The 24,675-nt window shown below is 37.9% G+C and overlaps 1 protein-coding gene across 1 annotated transcript in view; it reads right to left on the bottom strand.

Annotated features, from left to right (window-relative positions):
• The window catches only part of Vgll3 (vestigial like family member 3), a 50,530-nt gene that overhangs the window by 17,456 nt on the left and 8,399 nt on the right, over positions 1 to 24,675 (bottom strand). The window contains exons 2-5 of the mRNA XM_055593342.1: positions 20,706 to 20,991; positions 11,323 to 11,853; positions 9,934 to 10,023; positions 5,267 to 5,331 (exon numbers count right to left, since the gene is read on the bottom strand). Of these exons, the coding sequence (XP_055449317.1) occupies positions 5,267 to 5,331; positions 9,934 to 10,023; positions 11,323 to 11,853; positions 20,706 to 20,991 (972 nt within the window). The remainder of the gene's footprint in view (positions 1 to 5,266; positions 5,332 to 9,933; positions 10,024 to 11,322; positions 11,854 to 20,705; positions 20,992 to 24,675) is intronic.

The raw sequence follows: 24,675 nt of genomic DNA, 5'->3' as shown, positions 1-24,675 counted from the left end.
TGCTCTTAAGGTCATTGGTTAACGAACATGACAGCTAATTTTCTAGACTGGAAACAGAGGAAGTTAGATATTCACAATGTGATATATTCCAAGCTTGCATCAATTTCTCATGATGCTTGGTGCATTCTGTGTGAATTATTCATTTTGAAGTCTTCCATCTTCATTACAAGACATGGTAGAGTTCATTTTATATCACAGTCTCCATCTGGAAACACAATCATGTTCCCGTAGTCATTGACTTCCATAACTGGGTTAGGTCAGAAAAATGGGGAAATGAGAAGTTATAGGTATGCCTTGCATAACCCAATACAGTGCTGTGGAAAGAGGAGTCTCAATCAATTTTATAGACTGTTTTGTCAAAACTCTAGACACATAGCCAACATCTCTTTTGAAGTTTTAAAAATTCCTTCTGTGTTGACTACCATTTTTATGGGCCCCTAAGTGATGACGGAGGAGGGCAACTAATCAAGTCAATCTTTTTTCTTTCTTCTTGCTTACCTATTTTTCTTATGGGTAGAAGTTGTAAGAGAATCTGGTTTCAATTCTTAGTACCATCAACATACATGTGTGAGTGAATTGTGTATATATACATGTAATACATACCTATTTATATATGTAGGTGTACATATTTTTTCCTTTCGTCTTACATCCATTTATACATGTTTATATAGAGTATAAAAACTATTTTTCTTTTAAAGTTATGTTTTCTCCTATCACTAAATTCTTAATAGTGACTTCACTGTAGCTTCCAAGTGAAACATAATTTAGTAATATTTGTATGTACACATATAAGTCATAGTCATCTTTTGGTTTTGAAAGATGTATGTATCATTTCCTGCATATATTTTATTCAGCAATACCACCACAAACATAATTATTCATAGGTTCCTTTTGATGTTTTGATAAACATTATGAACATTACCAATGGTTTGGTAAATGTTATCAAAAGTACATTTTTAATTTTTTGTGCTTTTAATCTTATTTATGCATGGTAGACTCAGCAGGTAAGGATGCTTAGACAAAGCTAGAGTACCTTTAATGCTTACATTCTTTCTGTAGCTTTTGAAAAGTCTACAACTTTTTTACTATTTTGCCAGCAATATAGCTGAGGAACAAGACTTTCCCTTGATCAGCTTGTCTTTTACAAGACTTCAAGCTTATAAATGCATGCTTACTCATATTACATACACATAGCTTTTCTCTAATGATAATTCTCTCAGAATATTCTCAAACATATGTGATGCAACAGGAGGAAAGTCTGAAGTAAGTTCCGCAAATAAAGCATGTGACTTTGTGAAATCCTTCTGTGGAGAGAGGTCCAAAGAAGAGTATGACTATAGTGTCTACTTCCCTGTGTACGATATGGAAGATTGGGGAAGGTTTTCATAAGGGCTCGCAGAATGGTGGCTTGGGTCTGTGACACCGACAGCAGGGTTGTAGAGAGCATTGTGTTCTCTCAGATTCACCCTCCTCTCTTCCTTCCCGCACACTTCACTACTTGTTTGTATTTAGCAGCTATCACAGAGGGTTTCCATCGCCTTTTTGGTCATGATACTGTGACACTGGACTTGTATCTTACACAACTAACACCACTCAAGAGAGTATAAATATTCTTAACATATCTTTGATGATTTTATTTTTTCTTCAGTGAAAAGGAAAGTTATGACATATGCCAAAAGGGGGAAAACAGCTTTGTAGAAGGTGTGAAGCAATCAGTTGTTGATGGTTAATCTCTTTTCTGTTACCAAATAATAAATTTCATAATAACAAAGTGTCCAGATATAGCATTGTCACTAGTTTGTATTTGTAAGATTTCTGCCTAGTGTGATTAAAAAATGTACTTGCATTTTTGTGACATTTTACCCATCTCAATTAAAATAACACCATCAATGTAAATATCCAATACTGTATAAATATTAGTTAGTAGTATTAAAGCTATTGACAAGGACCAAATAAGATATATAGTGCACAGATAGTGCACAGAAGTCTTTTCTGAGACTGACTCTCCAACCAAGGACCATCCATGGATATAACCTAGAACCTCTGCTTGGACGTAGCCCATGGCAGCTCAGTATCCAAGTGGGTTCCCTAGTAAGGGAAACAGGTACTCTCTCTGCCTTGAACTCAGTGGCTGGCTCTTTGACATCTCACCACCACCCCCGAGAGAGAAGCAACCTTGCTAGGCCACAGAGAAGGACATTGCAGCCAGTCCTGATGAGACCTGATAAGCTAGGGTCAGATGGAAGGGGAGGAGACGTCCCCTATCAGTGGATTTAGAGAGGGGCAGGGAGGAGATGAGGGAGGGAGAGTGGGACTGGGAGGGAATGAAGGTGGGTGCTACAGCTGGGATACAAAGTAAGCAACCTGTAATTAGTACAAAAAATAACAAAAGAAAAATTAAAAAAAAAATTATAGTTCTAGGGTTGGCATTTATATCAAGATTTGTTTTATCATTCTCTATTCTGAGATCAAATATTTAGAAATACTTCTATATTGCCAACACATCTGAAGACAATTTCATATTTTCCTACTAATTTTTAAAAGTTTCCATAACTGGCAAGAAGAGTGTCAATGAATTCCTAGTCATCCAGAATCCAGATGGTTAATATATGTTTCCTGGGAAGAGGTAAAATGGAGTGGATGTTTTAAATAAAACATCTACAGCATTTGTCTCTTAGGTGCTTTCTATGCTGTAGTGTGAAAATATCACAGCACCTCTGTGTTTTAACCTCTGAGTTATAGGGCCTGTTACTCTTGTTGTTCTTTCATAATTCCTCTCCAAATTTGCAACATCCCTCCTTTACTCTAAAGCGTTGAATTATAGCACTGCAGTATCAAAAATATTCAAGGGTCTTGGATGAGTAATGCTTGGTTTTCTTTAATCCTTTTTTTATATAAATATGAACTTTCAAAAAAGTTATTAGATATAAATTACAGTTAATTTACAACTGTGTTATAGGTAATAATATTTTAAAGTGGTTAGGAGAGATTCGTAAGTCATTTGGGAAACATTTATCCAATCTTTGTAGCCTAGGTCTGCTAGCAGATGACTACCAACTACCAACCACCAAGCATAGGTTTCAGAATGCAATCTACAGAGGCAAAACTTACAGAATGGATTGGGGAAAAAAAAGGGGGGAGGGCAACCTGACTCCCCCATTTCTCCAATAGACGGAACTTTTCTCACTTGTTCTTTTAAACTATTTTCATCCTAGTTTTCTATTCGGTCTCTTATAAAAGCAAAGTTATGCTTCACCAACTCATTTCAGTGCAGAGCCGCACCGTGGTAGTGACTGCCGCAATCTTCATCACGGGCTCATTTTAAGGGAAAACCACACACTAAGTAGCAATTCAGAACAGGGCTGGTGAACTGGGAGGGGGCTGGGTGGACCTAGGCTTTATACACACTCAACACACACACTGTTACTGAGTTCTCCCACTACTCCAGCAGAGTACAGCTTAAAGCAACATTAATTACAACCTAAATTACGTTGAAAGACTTTCTGTTATTTGTAAACAAGCCACTTTCATAGGATGTTCAGATTGCAAAATTCATCTTAAATCAGAATTTTGTTATCTAATTTCAGAAATTTTTACATGTCTAATTCTACTTATAAGTGAGTATATACCATGTGTGTCTTTCTGGGTTACCTCACTCAGGATGAACTTTTCTAGTTCTCACCATTTGTCTGCAAGTTTCATGATTTTCTTGTTTCTAATTGCTGAGGTGTATTCCATTGTGCAAATGTACCAAAATTTCTGTATCCATTCCTCAGTTTAGGGACATCTGCATTGTTTCCAGATTCTGGCTATTATGAATAAAGCTACTACGAACATGGTAGAGCAAATGTCGTTTTGTATACTTCAGCATATTTTGGATATATGCCTACCAGTGGTATAGCTGGATCTTGAGGAAGCACTATTCCTAATTGTCTGAGAAAATGCCAGATTGATTTCCAAAGTGGTTGTACAAGTTTACATTCCCACCAGCAATGGAGAAGGTTCCCCTTTCTCCACATAAATATTAGATATATAATATAGGATAAACATACTAAAATTTGTACACTTAAAGAAGCTAAGCAAGAAGGAAGACCCTGGGTAACATGTTCAATCCTCACTCTGAAAGGCAAATGGAATAGACATAGGAAGAGGGAGACAGGGAACTGGACAGAAGCCTACCACAGAGAGCCTCTGAAAGACTCTCCCCAGTAGTGTATCAAAGCAGATGCTGAGATTCATAGCCAAACTTTGGGCAGAGTGCAGGCAATCTTATGAAAGAAGAGGGAGATAGAAAGACCTAGAGAGTACAGGAGCTCCACAAGAAGAGCAACAGAACCAAAAAATCTGGGCACAGCAGTCTTTCCTGAGATTGATACTCCAACCAAGGACCATGCATAGAGATAACCTAGAACCCTTGCACAGATGTAGCCCATGGCAGCTCAGCGTGCAAGAGGGTTCCTGAGTAATGGGAACAGGGACTGTCTTTAACATAAACTCAGTGGCTGGTTCTTTGAACACCTCCCCCTGATGGGGGAGCAGCTTTACCAGGCCACAGAGGAGGACAATGCAGCCAGTTCTGATGAGACCTGATAAGCTAGGATCAGATGGAAGGGGAGGAGGACCTCCCCTATCAGTGGACTCGGGGAAGGGCATGGAAGGAGATGAGGGAGGGAGGGTGGGATTGAGGGGGGATGAGGGGGGGCTACAGCTGGGGTAGAAAGTGAATAAACTGTAAATAATTTAAAAATAAATTAATTAAAACAAAAACAATTTCAAAAAATTTTCAGAAAACTAATGTGACTCTGCTTTTACGTTTCATCAGCTTTAGTTCCTCTAAAGAGAAATAAACAAATAAAGGTGTTCATCTACTCTTTCCCAGGCGTACTCAGTTTTCACTATTTATTTGAAAAATATATGTTCTCAAAGAAATTATTTTCAGTTTTTTTTTATACTAATTTGTTTTCTAGACAGGGCTTGTTTTATAGCCCTGTGTGACCTGAAACTCACTATGTAGATAAAGCTAGTTTCAAACTCCCAGAGATCCGCCAGCTTTGTCTCCCGAGTGCTGGAATTAAAGATAGGCACTTGTCAGATTTATTTTTTATGTGCATACATGTATGATTTTATGTGGGTTTGTACATGTGAGTGCAGTGCCCATGGAAAACAAAAGAGCACAGCAGAGAATGCATGGCACATGCAGAGGTCCATGGACTCTGGGGAGTTGTCTCAGTCCTTCTAACACATTGGTCATGGGGATCAAACTCACATCATCAGACTTGGGCAAGTGTCCTTTATCCAAATGACCCATCACATTGGCCTCAAAAACGATTCCTTTAGAAACAGTACAGTTTATGCCTCAATGTGATAATGGAGTCATAGAAATATAGTATTCTGTGTCTATGGAAACTTCACGGCCTTCATTTCACAAGTAATCTGTGTCTCTAATATCTAGAATAATTTTGTTTCTCTACCTGGCAACAATGTAATATCTTAATTTGCAGTCTTGATTTGAAATCTGAAGATATCTTGATTAGCGAGAGATGAATTTTAGCTATCATCATAGTTTGGGGAAGGCTCATGTAAAGATTCTTTCACTGAATCCAAATATTTAGTAGTAACATATAAATTTGTGTCTGTCTTCAGATGTAGTTTTAAGAAGCCAGAATAACGTCAGCCTATGACGGAGTGCAGGATGGTGTTTTGCTGTCCTTTGAATTTCAATTTTAGGTCACCTGCACTTGTGCATTTGCACTTGTGCGCATACAAATTTATATAAGGCATTCTGACATTCAGCATAGTAAAAAGCAAAATCATAACAAACTTGTAGCAGAAATAACATGAGGGCTTGTAAGAGAAATAAATCTGTGGATCTACAGATGAAGACAAGCTGAAGCCAGGGACAGCTTGTGTTTATAGAGAAGCTACATCACAAAGCAAAACTCCTTTTACTTCTGGTAAGTTCAAATGTAGTGAACAATGTGAAAACTACAAATGAAGTTAGCTTTGCAGTTCAGTAAAGATGCCTCACTGGCAAAGCTTTACTAGAAAATTAAAAAAATATAATAAAAAAAATAAAAAGACTGGGGATTACAAGATTGTACATCTTACATTAGGAAAATTATGAACAAAAACTTTAAATTAGAACGTCAGCATTCCACTGAAATGTGAGAATCTTTGTAATCAGTGAAAGGTAAGCAGACTAGAAAGACATTTGTGATCCGGTGTATGTTTGATAATACAATGCACACGTTTGCAATCACTCCGGTCATCACATGCATGTGTGGGCTACAAATGCAAACAGCTACAAACCCCCCACATTTAGCTCCTCCTTGCACATAGAAACCCAGTTCAGTACTCTGCGTTTGCTTGAAGTTCCTCTTCCCATCCTCTCTAGAGCCTTCCATCCTCCACATTATCTTCAGCCTACCTACTCTTTTTAGCCTATACTCCTTGACAGTTATTAGTGAAACTTGAAAGTGTGACATTTCATATGAGGAGAAAGTTAAGCTAAGTGAATTTTTCAAAGCATATTCTGAGAAAATTATGCTTTGAACACAGAATAGTCCTAAAAAAAGCACAATGTGGAAATCTCCCTCTGCATAAAATTAAACAAGTGCATTTAAGGAAGAGCAGGATAAAAAGCTTTCAAAACACTGAAGTTAATGGTGCTCTCTCAGAAAGTTACAGAACACTCTATGTCAAAAAGTTCATTTGACTATAGATTCTGTTTTCAGTCAAGCCCACATTTTGGGAGCATTCTTCCCACAGGCCTTACAGAACCCATTTTTTAAACTGCCAATAAGAAGGGAAAAGGCTAAGTAAGTTTCATGATAACAGCCTTTTGGGTAAAGATGAGGATTTTTCTAAGGAGGGCAGATACAGGTGACTTCTGATCATATCAGCATGTATGTATGTAAAACCTGTTCAACGGAGAGAAGAGGAGGGCGAGAGTAAGCCAAGCGTGACAACAGAACAAACTTTAAGGACACATGAATGTGCACAACTCTAGCATTAAAAACTTTAAATTATGAACACAAGTGACTAGCCTCAAGGCAGTAATCTTCACAAAATACAGGAATTCTTTTCATTCTCATGAAAGAATTTTGCCTACTAACCCCAGAACCCTATTATGATATGCTATAGTTAATTTAAAACCTGAAGCATACTTTGAAACAACTGTTATAAATATAGTAAATCAATTTTTAAGTTCCATATACACAAAAGCACATAAAAATTTCAAGTGAGACTCTTAATATCACAAGATATATCCTCAAGAAATTCAAACTTATATTCACACAAACATTTGTACGTGATTGCTTAGAGTAATATGTGTCATATTAAATTTAATTTATTTAATCATAGTAATTTATCATTTAATCATATTAAAACAAATATTGGAACATATCAAATATCCACTAATGAATGAACAAATAAAAAATGATATATCCATTCAATGAAATAAGATCCACTCCTGAAAAAAAAAATGGAATTTAGTGCACATAGAACATGGACAATGCTTGAAACCATCAAGTTAAGTGAGAGAGAACACATGTAGGGTTCTATTTTTCCTCAGTGGAGGGAAAGGATAACTATGTAGAGGTATCAAGTAAATGAATAGCTACCAAGAATGGAAAGTAGGGGCAAGCAGGGAGGAAGCTAACAAGCAAACAGCTTCTTACTGAAGTGGCAGAATGCTCTAGAATTAAATATTGAGAATTTTTACACAAGATGATGAATAACTAAAAATGACTGAATCATAATTATTAAAATGGAGCATGCGCTATTCTGAATTAGTTATCTAAGCAGTAACTTTTAAATTAAAAAGCAAGTTTGCTTCTACATAAATAGAAATTTTAGAGTACCTTCCCTGTGCTAGCACCTCTGTAATTTAATTGCTTTATTGAATGGGCTTGTTTCATTTTTTTTACAGATGAGGAAGATGAAGCACTTTGCTCAATGTCCATCTTGTTTTGTTTTACAGACCAAGCTGAGTTAGAAAACTGGGAAGTGTGACTATACACTACACACTATCCACTAACTTACAGAGGTAATATGCTTGAACAAGTTGGAGCTACCAGAGTTTTCAGAAAGTTCTGAGAGAATGGATCCTCATTTAGTCCTGCCCACAATTGTTTTAGTGCCACCAAAGGAGGGCTAAGTAGTGGTAAAAAGCGTAGAAGAAGCAGAACAGTATAAAATGCTCCCATCTGTTCCTAAACAGAAAAATGTGTATCAGCTCTCCTTTCGCTATACACCAGGTTCAATCCTCCTTAGAGCCCCTTAATTTCTTTAAATTCTGCAAAATAAAATTGCAGCCATAATTATAATTTTATTTGCAATAAGTGGAATATTTGTGTTTTCTCTGGATAAACATACTGAAATCCAAATCCCCAAAGTAACAGTATTAGGAGATGAACACATTACATTAAGAGAAAAGCTCCCTTTTGAATGGGATTGGCACAATTATAAAAGTAATTAATTTGGACCTACCAACCTGTGAGATTATATGCGATAGATGACCAGTGATGAACAAGAAAGCAAGTTTTACTGTGACGTGAAAACAACCAGCGCCTTGACCTTGGTCTCAGCCATCTCAGAATTGTGAGGACCGGTTCCCTACTGTTCAGAAGCCGCCCTGTCTTTGGTCATTTGTGACAGCAACCCCATGACCTTTCCTTTACGGATTAAGCTACTAGGTCCCTTACCAAGATATTCTCAAAATAGTTGAATTCGTTTACTTGCCCTCTAGTGAAACATGAAAATCACCTATATTTTGTCAGCTCAGATACCTGGATTTGGGCAAATGTTCTGACTGCCTCACCTGACTCATCCCAGTCTTAGCTTGGCTGCTCAGTAGCCTCTCTACATCGATCTATGTATGTAAAGCCACTGTAGAGGAGCTGTCTGCAGTCAGGTCACTGTGGCATATATCTCAAAAAGGGACAAGCCTTTTCCATAGCCCAGCTACACAACTCATTCCTTGTTTTAGGATTTTATATGGAAACATCCTCTATCACAATAAATTCGAACAGCAGAAAGGTAGGTACTACCCTCTTATTGGTCCCATATAGTGAATGTTGTACCACTCAATGCCTTTAACTTAGTGAATGAAACATAAATTTTCTTTTTTCTTTTTTTTTACCTTGACTCTCTCAAAAACTGTTCTCTTTGGGAATTAGCTTCAACTGAACAAAGACACCTTATCCAGTGTCATGTCCCTTTTCCCAGAGGCAAGCCACAACCAAGAACTAGTAAATTCTGAAATATAGAAGTCAACCCCTTGGATCAAGTATTTTTCTCACACCAAAGATATGATCCCCCAGCACATTCGCCCACAAGCTGGCTCAAAGGATATTTTCTGTAAAAAAGTGATACTCATCATTACCTTCCACTTGGAACTGAAATGTGGCGTTTGATATTATGTCTGAATTTTGGAGAAAATAAACCGCAAGTGATTCAGTGTCTTCCATTCTCTCGTCACGGCCCATACACGAGGTCCTGGCTCTTTTTTTTTTTTTTTTTTTTACAGTCTTTTGCAGGGTAAACATATCATTTTGTGCCTTAAGTCATTCTTTTCAGAGGCAGCTACAGCAAACATCAATTTGCTTTATAGTCATGGCACTCTGAAACGTGATAGAGGTGACTCTGGAAAGAGTCTCTGAAGGCCAGACTTCCCCTGGTGTTTATTGAATGTAAATTTCGTTCAAGATAATAGAGTCCATTGTGGAAATCAGTCCAGTCAGAGACATCCAATGATTACGCCAATAATTTATCTTAATCTGTGTGTTTTTCTAGTTGAGAGAAGCATAGACTAGGGATGAATCATAATTATTATCTAATTACTCAGCTTACACTGACCATGAGTAGCCTTTTGTACAGCCAATCAGGAAATCTCTCTTCCACAGTACTAGTCACTGTACCGTTATCATTTACCCCCTTGCTTGCTAACAGCACTGTTAACGCTACTGCATGCTGAATCACAGAGTGGCTCGCTCAGCATTCTCTTGGAGCAAGTACTAGGATCTGTTGGGGAAACATGGAATACTAAATAGGGGCTTGAGAAATCTGTCATTTATTGAGAAACCTACTATATATGCATAAAAATATTTTGTATAATACAAAAATATACTAGTTATGTTGACATACATGTATAAGGGAAGAGAAAATTGCTAATTGCATATAGTAAATGCTCAATAAATGTTAAATCATGGCCCAGTAAGCCAACAGATATCCTCTCAAGATAATCCAGTGAACAAAAACCCTCTCTTGCCTGCTTCCAAAGGTAAGAACAAGTTTCATCTTTATGAGATTATTTCAATTTGGAGTTCTGAAAAAAAAAATGTGTGGACCAGACTCACTCCCATCTTTGCAAGTGCAAAAACATGCGAAAGTTAACAGAGAGCAACAAGGAATCATGCCTGTTTCCTCCTTACTGACCGAACAGAACATGCAGAACATACTCTGACTGCACAGGCCACAGATGTGAAACTCAGCTACCGTGCCGAGACTCCAACAGTAAAACCTTCAGCTTCAGGGTCTGCTACCACATGAGAATAAACCAGGGACAGCCTGTGATGTTTGGCATACTCTTCACCAACACCGAAAACCCAGGCCCCAGGACAGCCTCAACTGGAAACTAAAACCGGCAGAAAACAGTGACAACTAGCACAATAACACCATGGACATCAGCATGAGCAAACTCCAAAGACAAGATTCCTGTAAAGAAATATTTTCATTCCTATGTCTAAGGATGTTGAATGAAGTTTTACAGTACTCATTGAAGTCTTGTGTTACTTAAACCGGAGAACGTAGGAAGAGGAAAGGGGAAGAAAACAAACACAAGGCAAAGAAGGAAAAAGAGAAAAGAACAGAAAAAGTCTACTCCTTTAAAATATGGTCCCTATTTATTTTTCAAAAGTCTGGACTGTAGACCGCATTCCAAATAACAATCTGTTTTACAATGCATAACTGAAGCATACCACTACTTTTGAAATGGGCAGAACACATGGTATAGAGTGCGGTCATGGGAGATTTACAAAAGAGCTGAGTTATTTATAAACACAAGGTATGAGAGATTTAGTTCAAAGGAGCAGATTCCCCACATTGGAGATGGAAGAAAAGTGCTGAGCCCTTTCTCAGGCTGGGCTAAGCTTTCATGAGCTAGTCACTCTACTTTCCACAGGAATGTGGGAATGGTTGCAAAATGGCTCTGTTCTGCAAGCACGCTAGCTTCAAGGGAAAACTACTGCAAAATGCATCTTCCAAAAAGGATGCCTCATCTTTTTCTTCTTTTTCTAGAAAGGAGGAAATCCGTCTGCTCACCTGTGTCAAAGCCCACACTCGGCACGATGTCCACGGTCCCATGAAAGGCTCCGGCCCATGCTGAGGTAGCAGTGGTGACGGTAGTCGGATCTGTCTTTGTGATGTCACACTGTGGAGCAGGAATCCTGGCGGCGCGCACTGACGGCATTAGCAGGGGCCCGTATGCAGGATCCAAGGCAGGGCCAGCAGCTGGGTGGTGGTGGTGGTGGTGGTGGTGGCGGTGGTGCATGTGGGCGTGAGGGTGGTGGTGCCGCATGTACATGTCATGCATGTGGCTGTAGGACGGGCTCACCTGAGATGCCAGAGGATAGTGCCAAGACTCGGACACAGTAGGGGGCGGGGCAGGGCCAGTCTGATGTAGACCGTGTCCTGGCCAAGAGTTGGGGTCTGCTGTTGTAAAGGTGCCGTGGGGTGCAGTGACTTGGAAGTCAGGGTGAACTCCCCCCAAACAGGGTGCAGGCGGGGACTGGTAAGAGCTGGTCCAAAAGGAAGTTGGGAAATTACTCCGCTGGCTTGAGAGAGCTGAGCTGTCTGAGAAGACAGAAAACACATTATTTACATAAGATACAGTTCTAGGGTTGACTTGCCTTTGCTTGCCCAGTAATGTTTTACAAGCAAGTGGGTTATCATGCACTTTCTCTCCTCCAAAGAGAAATGAGCTGGTATTGGGTTAACCTCTGCAGTTCCATGTCAGGGGAATGGGACAAGATTTGAAGGTCTGAGTGAACCCTGTATTTGCTTCCTAGACTTCTGCTGCCCCAGTCCGAGCTGAGGTTTTTCACTTCAATTTATGACTGTAAAGCTTCATTTCCTGATGGGAGCCTTGTGGCTCTTCATTCTAAACAGATGTCATTGCTATATATTTCTCTGGTAAAAACAAACAAACAAACAAAAACATTTGTGCCATTGATGAAGTGTGTGTATAGATTGTAAATACTAACTTTTTTTAAATGCTAACCTAATTTTAATCTAAACATAACATTTCAATGCCAAAAGTCAAGACATGGTAATAAAATCACATGTAATTGTCCTCACCAAATCACTGATCATTAAAAAGAACACATTTTATCTTCTTACTTTTGTGGTCCTGGAAATAACAATGGATAACATTTATTGAGAGCAACCAAATGTCCAACAACAGCCCAAAGGCTGCTCATGAGCTCATTTGATTCTCATTCTAGTTCCATGAGAAAATGGAGACAGGGCAAAGTCTAAGATGTTGGCAAGCACAGGCCTACACTTCAAAACCAGATAACCCTCCTCAATGGTCAAACGATGGTTGACTTCATAATGTCTATAAAAGGGAGCAATTATTGCTGAAGACTGTGCTTCAATGGTCAAAGGACAGTAGACTTCATAACGGCCACAGAGGGAACAATTATGATTGTTACCTCATCACTGTAACCTGGATTTGGAGCTTCGCTAGAAATGGTAACCAAAAAAGGTTCAGGTTGAGCTATACTTTTCAGGACATTTTAGGAAACTGTGGAAAACTATACTGCACACTTGGGAACAAGGAGGGAAGAAGGAGGATCCACCTCTCTTTCAAGAGTTTCCTCAATTCAGTGTCTCTATCATCTCAGTGTTTATGGGTCTCTATCACGGGTCAGACACAGAGAAGTCAAAGGTATACAGACAGCTGTCTCTGGGAATCACAGTCAGGAGGAATTCAAGGGAGGAAGAAGACATACAAATGTTTTTAATAGCAAACCCACAAAATGAGCCTGAAAAGTGATAAACTGTTGAATTAGAATTGGCTGAGTAGGAGTCAAGCCAATGAAGAGGGAAAATGAAGTTCTAGGCTGATGGAACAGCAGGAAAAATATGAAAATATGTACACAATTTACACAGATGCTCCCAAATACAACAATAACACCAACAGCATCAGTGGCATTTAAAAGATAAAATTCAATAGGCAACATTTGGTTACACAGGGGGTATGAGGCAGGTGGGGTCGGGGGGAAGAGGAAGAGACAGATAGACTATGGTGCTATGGTGAGCACAGCCTTACTGGCCAGGGAATTGAAATGAACTTTATCATAAGAGGCATCCCAGGACTCATGGAAAGGTTTTAATCTAGGAAATGACAAGGTCAGATGACTATTTAGAAATGTCTCTGTCCACCTCATAGTTGGCTTCTTATAATATTGTGTATCTAGAGAAGCTCTGTCCTGTGACTCTTCACTTTCATCACAGATTTGTCTTTTCTCATTTTGTAACCATAAGGAACTTCTTGATCTTTCCTGCACTAAAAGGTATAAAGTATGTATAAATTAAAATTTATCCACTTGCGATTATCCTGCTCAATACTTTCATTCTGTCAAATATTTTATTGATTATTTCTGTTAAAGTTGGACATGAGGTTGCAAGTAACATTACTTATGCATATGAACTGTTGAGATTTTATGTCAGGTTCAACATAAAAGCATCTGTATTATTCCATTGAACAAAAAAATATCTTTAAGCGGTGCTCTGTGATAGAAATAGATAATCTAACATGCTTATCATTTCATATACTTCTAAGACATGAGCATATTTTTCTTGCTTCAATATAAATAACTTGAATAAACTTCCACATGTATCATGTGTTAACCAAATCAATCCAACTCTGTCATACTCTGGTATCTTCTCTATGTTACCTAATGATTTTGATATTGTCAAGGCATAAACATCCTTTTTCTCCCTTTCAGATCTGCACCAGTGTTTCCATTATTCAACTTCTCATCCTGTGACCAGAAGCGGAAGTTTCATCCTCATCTCCCTCTCACCATTACAATGGATTTCAGAACCCTTGCTCCTTCAGATGGAAAGGACAGAAATTGTTGCTGAAGCCTTCAGCCATTAACAGGAATCTCTTAAATGAATGACTGTCTTGTGACAGTCACCACTGGCTTAAAGATAGCATTTAAGAATCAGCCTTAAGGGCATTGTAGGATAGCTTGCCAGCCACCAATCTCCAACTTTGCTCACACACCTTCTGTCTTTGGTACGAAATTCTTCATTATGTTCAAAATGTCTATCTCCTGGTGCAACCAGAACCGGAATATGAAAACTGACAATCCCTATTCCATAAACATGTGCCAGGGACTCAAGTTCCTCTTATTGAACCTCCTGAGGAAAATGGCCAAAGTGCAGAAGTAATACCCCACTCATCTGGATATCTTCCTCTTGGTTTTTATCAAGATGGAGCTATTCTTATTTTATAGTTACATAAACATTGTAGATATGCACCACAAGTTCACATAATGAACACATTCCTTACCAAAATCTTATTATCCTATTTACAAAGTACTATATTGTGATGAGTGAATATACTATCATTAAAAGAAGAAATCTATTTTTGAATGACTCCATAAAAATTGAACCACTCTTTTAAAATTCCCCAGGGAAAAATAAAATTAAAAGCAACTTAATATTTTCCCAGTCTGTATAGGGCCTCCTGAGATTAACATAAAATTCGTAGGGACCTACGTAACCCTTTTCAACAAATACCACTGAATTTTAAGTAAGTAAAACAATATTGAATGGAAAATATGTACATGGAGAAATCAATGCATCAGGATCACTATTTGGTATCTTGCTTGTTTAAAGAAAAAAAAAAAAGTGACACAAAGAAACAGATGCTACCCGGTGCTTCCTGCTAGAGAACCAGCATGCTTATTTCATATGTATGTAAATTCTTTTCATTATGTGAGTACTTAATCACAGCCACATTTGGTGGATAAGAAAGCAGACAAAAAGCTTGCAGGAGCCATGCCCATGCAACGTTACCTTTAAGGCTAGTGGAAATGATTCAGAACTGCATAACATTAAGACCCAGTTGGGATTCTGGAGTCATCATTATTCAACACTCACAGTTTTAGCATTCAGATGGTGCCAACACTGATAGTCTTACACACATACACACACACACACACACACACATACACAAACAAAACAAATAAACAAAAAACCTAAATATGAGTTTGTTGAGTTCACTTTTAGGAACGTATACACATGTATTTATAAAAATGAAAGAAAAGACAAAATTGATATATTGTCTAATGATCTCTCCAAAGCATGCCAAGTAATATCACCATCTGACTTTCAGGGGAAAAAAAAATGCACAGAGAAATAGAGGAGCTGAACAGGGATCACGGAGGCCAAGCAATATTTTTAGATCTAAAACTCTTTTTAGAATTTCACAATACTAGGTTACTTTTTATAGCAACCCTACATTACAACAGCAACAACAACAACAACAAAAAATAAGTGAGAAAAAAACTGAAACCATTTAGGAAAGATTCAAATTTTATTTTTTAAAATAATTAAGACAATATTAAATGGAAAATAAGACAAAGAAATGCTATCATAAGTCACCCTTACTAATCTCCTGCTGACACATTCTTAGAGCAAATGCAAATGAAAAACATCAGTGTCCAACATAACGTTTTCTTTGAAAATGCACAAAAAAGGAAAGTATTCAGTGCATCGGGGTGCATACCTGTGATTTCATTCATGAAGAGGATGAGGCAAGAGGAGTCTACAAGTTCACTGAAAACCCACATGAAGAGTGCCTACCAGGTGAACCGAGCTAGGAGTAAGTCCATGTCTCAGAAGGAAAGAGGAGGAGGAGGAGGAAGGTCGTGGAGAAGACAAAGGCAAGAACACTATTTAAGCTCAATTCTTAATCTAAAGGGCTACTTTTAAGGCCTGTTCCCTGCTTCTTCTGCTTCCTATAAAAACCAACTGTCAGGCCAGAAAAGGAATGAAGTGTATTCCAATCTCTGTCAGTCAACAATTATGCCTTGCAATGGTATCCAGAGTCGGTCCCCCGTTACAGCCTCATGAAGGCAGCTGGAGCTTATTCCTGGGGGCACTATCATGAAGTGAGTCAGGCCTCACTTTCCTCTCACTTGCTCTTCTAACTTCCTGGAAGCAGCAGCCCCAGGGCCTCCAGGCCCTCCATGAGTGTCTGCTCACAACAGTAATTCCCAACCAACTACCTCAGGAAATAGCCCTTCTCTCCTTTCTGACTCTGTTTAAGCTAAGCTACTCATTTGGAAAGGACTTTTCCACATGGCTGAGTTCTCCAAGTAGACCCAAGCTGCACTAACTGGCAGATTAATTTATTTTGAAAGTGCAAGAAAAGTAAATAAATGGCAGAAATTGCCATAGAACATGGGTTTTAAATTTAATTCAGGGACCTACTCTGCTAAGAATTTATGTGAGTGCTACACTTCTTGATACACTTATACACACAGTCTTACACACACAGAGTCACACACACACATAACAGTCACACACATTCACACTCATACACATGGTCTTACACACACCTTCATACACAGGCTCACACACATACACACAAAGCCACACATAGACACACAATCAGACAGACATAAAGTCACACACAGTCACACAGTCTCTCTCTCACACAGTCTCTCTCACACACACAGTCACATACAATCACAAAGTCAAACACCACATAGTCTGTCTCTCTCTCACACAAACACAATCACACACACACATATATATACACATACACACGTGTGTGAGCGCATGCACACACACATACACTCACACACTTTCTGTAAAAACCAAAGCATGTTATATAACTGAAAATGATGTTTCAGTCTAGATGTTACCTGGGAATAAGGAGATAATCAAGTTTATTTTGTTTTCTTAACACGATGGGGTATGATATAACTCACAAGATATTATACAAAAATGTCTTGCTCTTGCCTGTTTTTCTAATGGCTGCCCACCTCAAAAGACATTTTCTAGCTATATCAAGAAAACATGAATTCAGCTATGGCTATTAGTTTCTTAACAGATACACCCTCTTTGTCTAAAAATTTACTATGGAAATATACTGTTCAAACATAGTTCACCTGTAAATTAGTATGTTGCATATGAGTAGACTCTGATAACTCCATGCTACAAGCTAGAGTGTTCAATGTAGGTGAGGTGGCCAGAAGTTTCTTTCAAAATTATCTCCAATGATGTCATTAACATTATCAACAGACTTGAGCCCCCACTGTATCTAAGACATTGCTTTGTGCTAGAAATATGAGGTTCCAGAAAACAAAATTTCTAGATAAACACTCAGCATTGCTTTTCTATCTGCCAAGTAAGTAGAAATATTTAAGGAAAATGGAAGGCATCTGCCTCAGTGACTTATGTCCATTTGAGCTCTGCATGAAATCGTTCCTACGTGCTTCCACACGTTACTCATAGTAACCCTAGGATATGAGTAGTAGTGAGCATAGTTATTGCTGGAAAAGTTGGCCTCAGAAGAGATTTTAAGCTGTTGCTCCAACACCACACGGCAAACAGCACGGAATGAGGTGAGAGCCAGACTCCATGATAAGCGGGAAATGAACACAGAATTATCTAATTTTCTGTGTAGCACTGCCAATTAATATTGAATTATAAGCAATTCTTTTCACTGGATATGTGAATCTCATTCATTAAACCTCCTTTTTAGGAATATTTCTATATATTTAATTACACTCCCAAGAATCCTACTCCAGTCTTGTTGATTTGGAAGAAATTTGTTACTAGAAGCAACAACGGCACCATTCAGTTCACAAATGGAAAGTAAATGACACATTTGACGTTCTCCAACTTTGTATAATTAACTCTACCAACAATGAATTCATCTCGTGCCTTAATCTTAAATAAGAAAACTCCAACCAAGATACACACCCATAAGCCCTGCACTGTAACAGGGGAATTGCTGGGGCTTGCTGGCTGCCAGTACAGCTCCATATTTAAACAATAGCCCCTTTATAAGGGAATAAGACTTCTGATAGATCAGGACACCCAAAGTCTATATCTGACCTCTAAATACAGGTGCACAGGCTTATGCACCAGCAGGCCCATATATATATTTGCCACAGAAACATACAGCATACAGATGGAGAAAGGAAGGCATAAAGAAACAGAGGGGAGAAGGGAAGGAAGGAAAGAGACTTCATACAATTGATTAACCAAAAAACACTCCTTTGAAGACTGTTTTTCATAATATTTGATACATGGAATGATCTTCATTCATATAAGCCCATTTGTTAAATCACTGATATATATTTATCTTTGAGTATTCATATAGAAAACTGCTTCCTTGAGTATTGAGAGAATTGATGTAAGATATCTACATATACTTGTAATACATAAGCATATCTCCTTCTCATTGAACATCCTTCCTTCTGAGTAGATCATGTTCTCAGAAATACTCACAGGACAAATGCCCTCATTTCCATCCAGTCTATGTTCAGATATTACTATCTTTGTGAAGGCTTTCATTATCACTTTCAGTAAAGTAGCACCTTGCATGTCACTCATTATATTCCTATTTTTTTTCTTTGTTTCTACTCTTAAAACAGTAACTCTATGAAATAGAGCTCAGAACCTTAAAAATTACATAGCATATAGTAGAAGCTTAATAAATATTTGTGGGAAAGTCAACTAATAAGTCTGCAATAGATGGGAAGGCCAAATTTAAAATGATACCAAGAGAATTCTAGCAATAACTATTAACCACCATTCTCCTTTTGGTATAAAGATCAGGTAGCTAATCAAAGCTTTCCTCTGATTGTTCTAATTTCTACATAGAAGGGTTGAGTTGTTTTAGAGTCCTTACACATATACTAAAAGTCTTCTGGCTTTGGCACCATAAATGGTGGTCTGCTCCAGGAAATTTGTGGTCCTACTTTCTCCTTTCCAGACCAGATCATCACAGGATTACATATGCCAAAGAAGGAATCACTGCTCTTCTGAAACTAATTGTGTTGATATGATTAATTATTGATACATCAAATTGTTTGCCTAAAATCTAATTAACAGAAATTGTCTTATTTTCTTTGAATTATTTACATTCTTCCTCATGAGCTGTCAAATAAGATATTAGCTCCTTCTGTAAGCATCTTGAACTCTTAAGGGCTCTCTGTCCCTGCACAAAGTTCACAGCACATTCTCACCACTTAAGCAGTAGTCCTGTGGGTGTCTTCTAGCAAGCCTCTACTATTTGAGTTTATATTCTATTACCCCCTTACAATGCCTCCTTAGTTTTGAATAGATTTGATGGGGGAAAAAAAGGAAATAAAGAAGACAAAAGAAAGGAGGAAAAGAAAGAGGAAGAAAGAAGTAGAAGAATGAAGGGGTAGAGGAAGGAAGTAGAAGAAGAAAAGGATGCAGAAGGGAAGAAGCGACCAAATGAAACAAGGGGAGAAAGAACAGTCTATCTACAGATAAGGGCCAGTGGTTCAGGTACGATTCTCTCACACAACAGCACAGCCTTGCCTATGACAATGACATGAGCCATTCGTCACAGCTCACGATGCCCTCCTGCAGGTGGGCAGCCTTTGCTTGTCACAGGTACCACTCAGGACAGTTGTTACTGGTGATTCCTTCTACCTTCCTGTAGGCTTTCCAGCTGGAGAGACTCCGCACAAGCCAAGTCACTGATTCCCAAACCTGAGCCTGATTCTTATTCCCTTGGCAGGGCTAAATAATCACAAATGAGCCCACACCAGTTTCTCACCCTGGAGGGCCAGAATGTTGCTTTCTAAAAGGCATTCAGGTGAGGTCCACAATTTAAAACAATTTTACTAGACGCTTCTTGGAGCCACATGAGTTTGGAACAAAACCACTGCATACAACACATTTCTCTAAAAATGTCCTTAGTGTGGTGCACTATTTTTCCTCTACGGCTTTGTCCATCACCATGTCTAATGTCGCACCCACCACTGACTTTTTAAAGCTAGAAAACAGATGCAAGCAAGTCCCTGGTCTCACCACAAAGAAGGAAATAAGGAAGAGTTCATTCAATCCCCAGATTTTTGTTTGCTGAGGTACAAACAGTGGCTTAAGTCATGGAGACATAACCTGTGAGAGGATTGGACCCTGTAAAGGGGTCACAGAAAGTCAGTAGAGAGAAAGACACAGAGATCACAGCCAGGTTTCAAAGTCTGTGATCCTGGGTCAGAATCTTAATTCAGCTACATCACTACGTAAAACCTCGTGGAGTGAGTAAGAACACGTTTTTAGAATAAGTTTTTAGAAACGTATTTGGACACGCCTGTTATTTAGAGATCCACACTGGGCCACGGGGGCCTTAGGAATGAAGTTTCAAGCTCCGTCTGGCCACTCTAAACTGGGGCCACTTGTATCACTGCTTTTTCCATGAGGAATTTAAGGGGTGTGACTGCATCCTTTCCAGCCCTGCATTCCACATGTGACAAAACTGATCCAGCTGTTTGTCTGAAAGAAATTCCTTGCTGTCCTTAAAAATTAAAAGGCAAGTGGATATCCGTTCTCCAGGGGCAAGCTTCCAGCTGGAGCCTGGTAGAGGCCGTTGCGAAACAGTGTACTCCGAAGGGCATCTGCTCTCGAATTCTTACCTCGCCATAGGGGCGTTAGCCCCGTCTTGCTTTTTGAAATGGCAGATTCAGGATGCAAGGTGCTGGCTTGGCCCAAAGCTCTTGAGAAGTGTTCATCCACTACTGACCCAATGTCTCCCTGGAAATAAGTGAAAAGGACACAGCGAGAGTTAAGGTACTCCATCTCGGCAGGCTGGTCTTTCTCCTCCTCCTCCTCCTCATCCTCCTCCTCATCCTCCTCCTCTTGTTTGCTGGGAAGCGTGACTTCCAGAGAGTCCTGCATCTTGCTGTATACCGCTAACTTCTTCTGGGATAGAATAAACAAAACATAGTATCAAAGACAGTTTGTGGAAAAGCATTAACTAGTTAACTTTTCACTTTAAAAAAAAAAGAATCTAAATATTAACATATGTTTGCAAACTAATTGTTCATCTGTTTAATTCCATCTATTCCATCCCCAACCCAGTTGCGTCCCTTGCACAATATAAATAAATAAATAGATAAATAAATAAATAAATAAGTCTGTTATTCTATATTTGGCAAAGAAAGGGGACTATTATCAAACTATAATTTCAGAGTGTCAGTCTTGTTTTTTTCTTTTTCTTTTGTTTTAAACACGCCTATACTAAATAACTTTTTTAAAACAGTGACAGCTTCCTCCTTGGTTTTTTAAAGCTCAGTTTTTATTTACCTTTACGATTTAATGTGCAGTAACATTCTACTTTAGGACACGGAGGAGCTGTGAGACCTAACTGTCTAGGGTAGGGTGGAGAAGAAAAAGCTTTTCATAAATGAAATAAACTAAAATAAAAACAGGAATGCACCATCTTATAAAAGGATTTGGCAGATGTGCTGAACTCATTTCTCAAAAATCAAACTGAAATGACAGAGTAAGTCTGTGTGAAGATCCATTTTGCATGGAGCATGTTTTTCTTATGTTCCACTCACCACTATTTTCATAGAGGGGGAGAAAGGGGTTATTGTGGCTTACGGAAAATACAACAAAATAGTTGCAAGGATTCACTCTTCAAATAAAAATCCAGCAGAGTTTGATATGCTAAAATATTTCAATATTTGGCCGTATCTACAGTAACCATTAATCTATATTATCCAATAAACTTTCTTAAAACCATATATATATATATATATATATATATATATATATATATATATATGACCTGAGTTGATTTTTTTACATTCCTATACCATGATTACTGCTGCCTTATGTATCTAAAAGACAAAGAAACAAAGGTATAGAAAAGCTAGGTAGGCTGCCAACAGTCACAAAATGTATGACTGATGAGGACACAAATATAAGGAAAAGCAAGTAGGTGTAGACATACATGTACAGCCATGTTGGGAGACAAAAGGAGAAATATGTAATATGGTTTTCTAAAAGCCACTAAGGAATCATGATCAGCATTGTCTTACTGAATGGGAACTTGGTAACTAACTGTTAGTTTTGTTTCATCGGCTTTTCCATCCTTCCAACTACTTTCACTGAACATGTATGACTTAAAGAGTACTAACAACCTCAATGCAAATTGTTCATAAGAAGACACTCCTGGTAACCACATAAACATTCCATACAAATAGCATAACAACAAAATTCAATTTCTTTTTTTTTTAATTCAATTTCTTATATTTTCTTTATTTTTTTAGGGAGAAATTATGCATGCTGGAAAAATAACTATGAATAGCAAAAATATGTAATTCCGCTATCCTCAGTAGTTTCACACAAGTTAGCAACATATAACTCACACTTTTTTCCTTATGTAATTACTAGTTTTAAAACCAGTAACCTCAAATTATAATTGCATCTTTAATTAATGCGCCATTTTCTTCTAGCACTATACTGTTCTTATTCCAGGTGGCTGCTGAAATGGCCATATGATGAGGCACTGATTATTATATGGAAGATATTATTTATAAATATATGTGGCATTTTTAATTTAAAATTTGTGTCAATATGGTTAGTATTTTTCTTATGAGTAGATAATTTATTCCATATGAATGACTGTTTCTTATTGATGAGCAGGTAGTTATAATACTGTCTGGTACATTTCTTATGATATGCTCTTGTTCAAATTTGACTTCTAAAGTAAAATACTACGTTAAGATAGGTTATGTAAAAAGGAGAAATTGAGTTAAATGGCTTTGAGTTTTTTATTTCATTTAAAAAAATTAAACATAGTATAATTTACTGGTCAAACCACAGTGCTATTTTTTGAGTGCTTACATATTAACTAAAAACCTGCATGGACATAGCTACACATAACTCTGTCTTGACTATTCTGGCTTATTTGAAATACCGCTTTTAGACTGAAAGGAAATTAAGACTGATCCACAGAGTTGTTTCTCTGTTCAGGCTATTCATTGTCACACATGAAACAGATGAGGTTGTGCTTTGCACGTAACTCTATTTTTTTATTTTTATTTTTAACATTGATTACCTAAATAAAGGAAAGGCTTTGTTTCATTGCCAACTAATAGCAATTACATCTTAAATAAAAAAAATTAAATACATGCAAGGTAATTTTTAACATGAATAAGTTTGTGCTAATTGAGAGCGATCACAAACTATCTCGATTAATTGCTGGCAGTTGGATTTAAGCTATAGAATTTCATTCTAAGATTGCACAGTTTTGTAAATGCTGTATAATTCATGGGACTTCTTCTACCAAGTATGGAACAGCTGACTACAAATAAATTAATATTCAAAATCACATACTTATGAGGTAAAAAGCAAGCTAAGTCTTATATCAAAATAGCTACCAATAGTCTAATTTGTAAAAAATCATTCTCTTGTTGCTGGGTTCATTAACTGAGGCTCTGCATTTTTAAATTTCATACATAAACAACATACCTCTCCTTGTACAACTATGCATGACAAAATAGTCCCTTCTGACATTGTGAATACCTGTAGTTCAGTCCAAAATGAGCCTATGCTCTACCAACAGCAGGACACACAAATGTTTGTGACTCTACTTGTACTTCCCCACATTTGCTCTAATTGTTATAAGCTATAATGAAACTATTTGGATATTTACATTTCCAACACATATTTAAACTAAAAGGTCACTTAAGTAAGAATTTTAAAGTATCCAAGTGGTCTGATAATTACCAAAACTTCCAAGTTTGAATTTGTGTAAGGATTTTAACTTAAATCCTTACAGCAGAAAGGACATAGGACATCTCACTTAAGCATCTGGTGGCTTATATGCTGACATCACACCACCTCACTTCCCAGACTGGAGTGAGCACCAACCACTTTCCTTTGAACTATTGCACACATGCACGTTGGCTACATTCAATATTCATTTGGCCTTTAATTCTTTCATGCTCTTCCCCTAGTACTGCATGGTTTTGTTGGGGGAAAATATAAATAAATCTTAAAGTTGAAATTACATCTCAAAGTATCAGAACACAGATTTGCAGAATCAAGGTCAAAACAGCACCCATTTCATACATATTTCAAAATACAATCATTTTCTGTAATATATCCAAGTAGCTAATTAGTATCTGTATACTTCTTACAAGACTGGGAAGAATTTAAAGAAATAAACAACCAAAACAAAACAGTTACTGAAAGAGTTCTTTCAAACTACAAGCTGGGGTGACAGAGGTGGCACACTGAGTGAAGCACTTGCCAAGCAAGCAGGAAGAGCTGGGTTTGGATTCCCAGTACCAGCGTACTGGGCTCAACCACTAGCCTATAACCCCAGCACTGCGGAAGCAGTAACAGAAGATCCAGGGGGCAATCTGGCTGGGAGAGCCCAGCTGAATACCAACAACATGAGCTGTGGGTTCAAATAATAGATGCTGCCTTACTATTTAAGGTAGGAAAAAAATAGAGGAAGACACACACTCAACCTTGTCCCTCCACACACTTATGCATACAAGCAGGCAGTCCCTTATACACAAGTGTAATAACAAACATGTGAACACACACACACACACACACACACACACACACACACACACACACACA

Source organism: Psammomys obesus, unplaced genomic scaffold (assembly GCF_907164565.1).
Source record: "Psammomys obesus unplaced genomic scaffold, mPsaObe1.curated_primary_1811, whole genome shotgun sequence".
Lineage (NCBI taxonomy): Eukaryota > Metazoa > Chordata > Mammalia > Rodentia > Muridae > Psammomys > Psammomys obesus.
The sequence above is the reverse complement of the archived record's forward strand: the minus strand, read 5'-3'. Positions and strand labels throughout refer to the sequence as shown.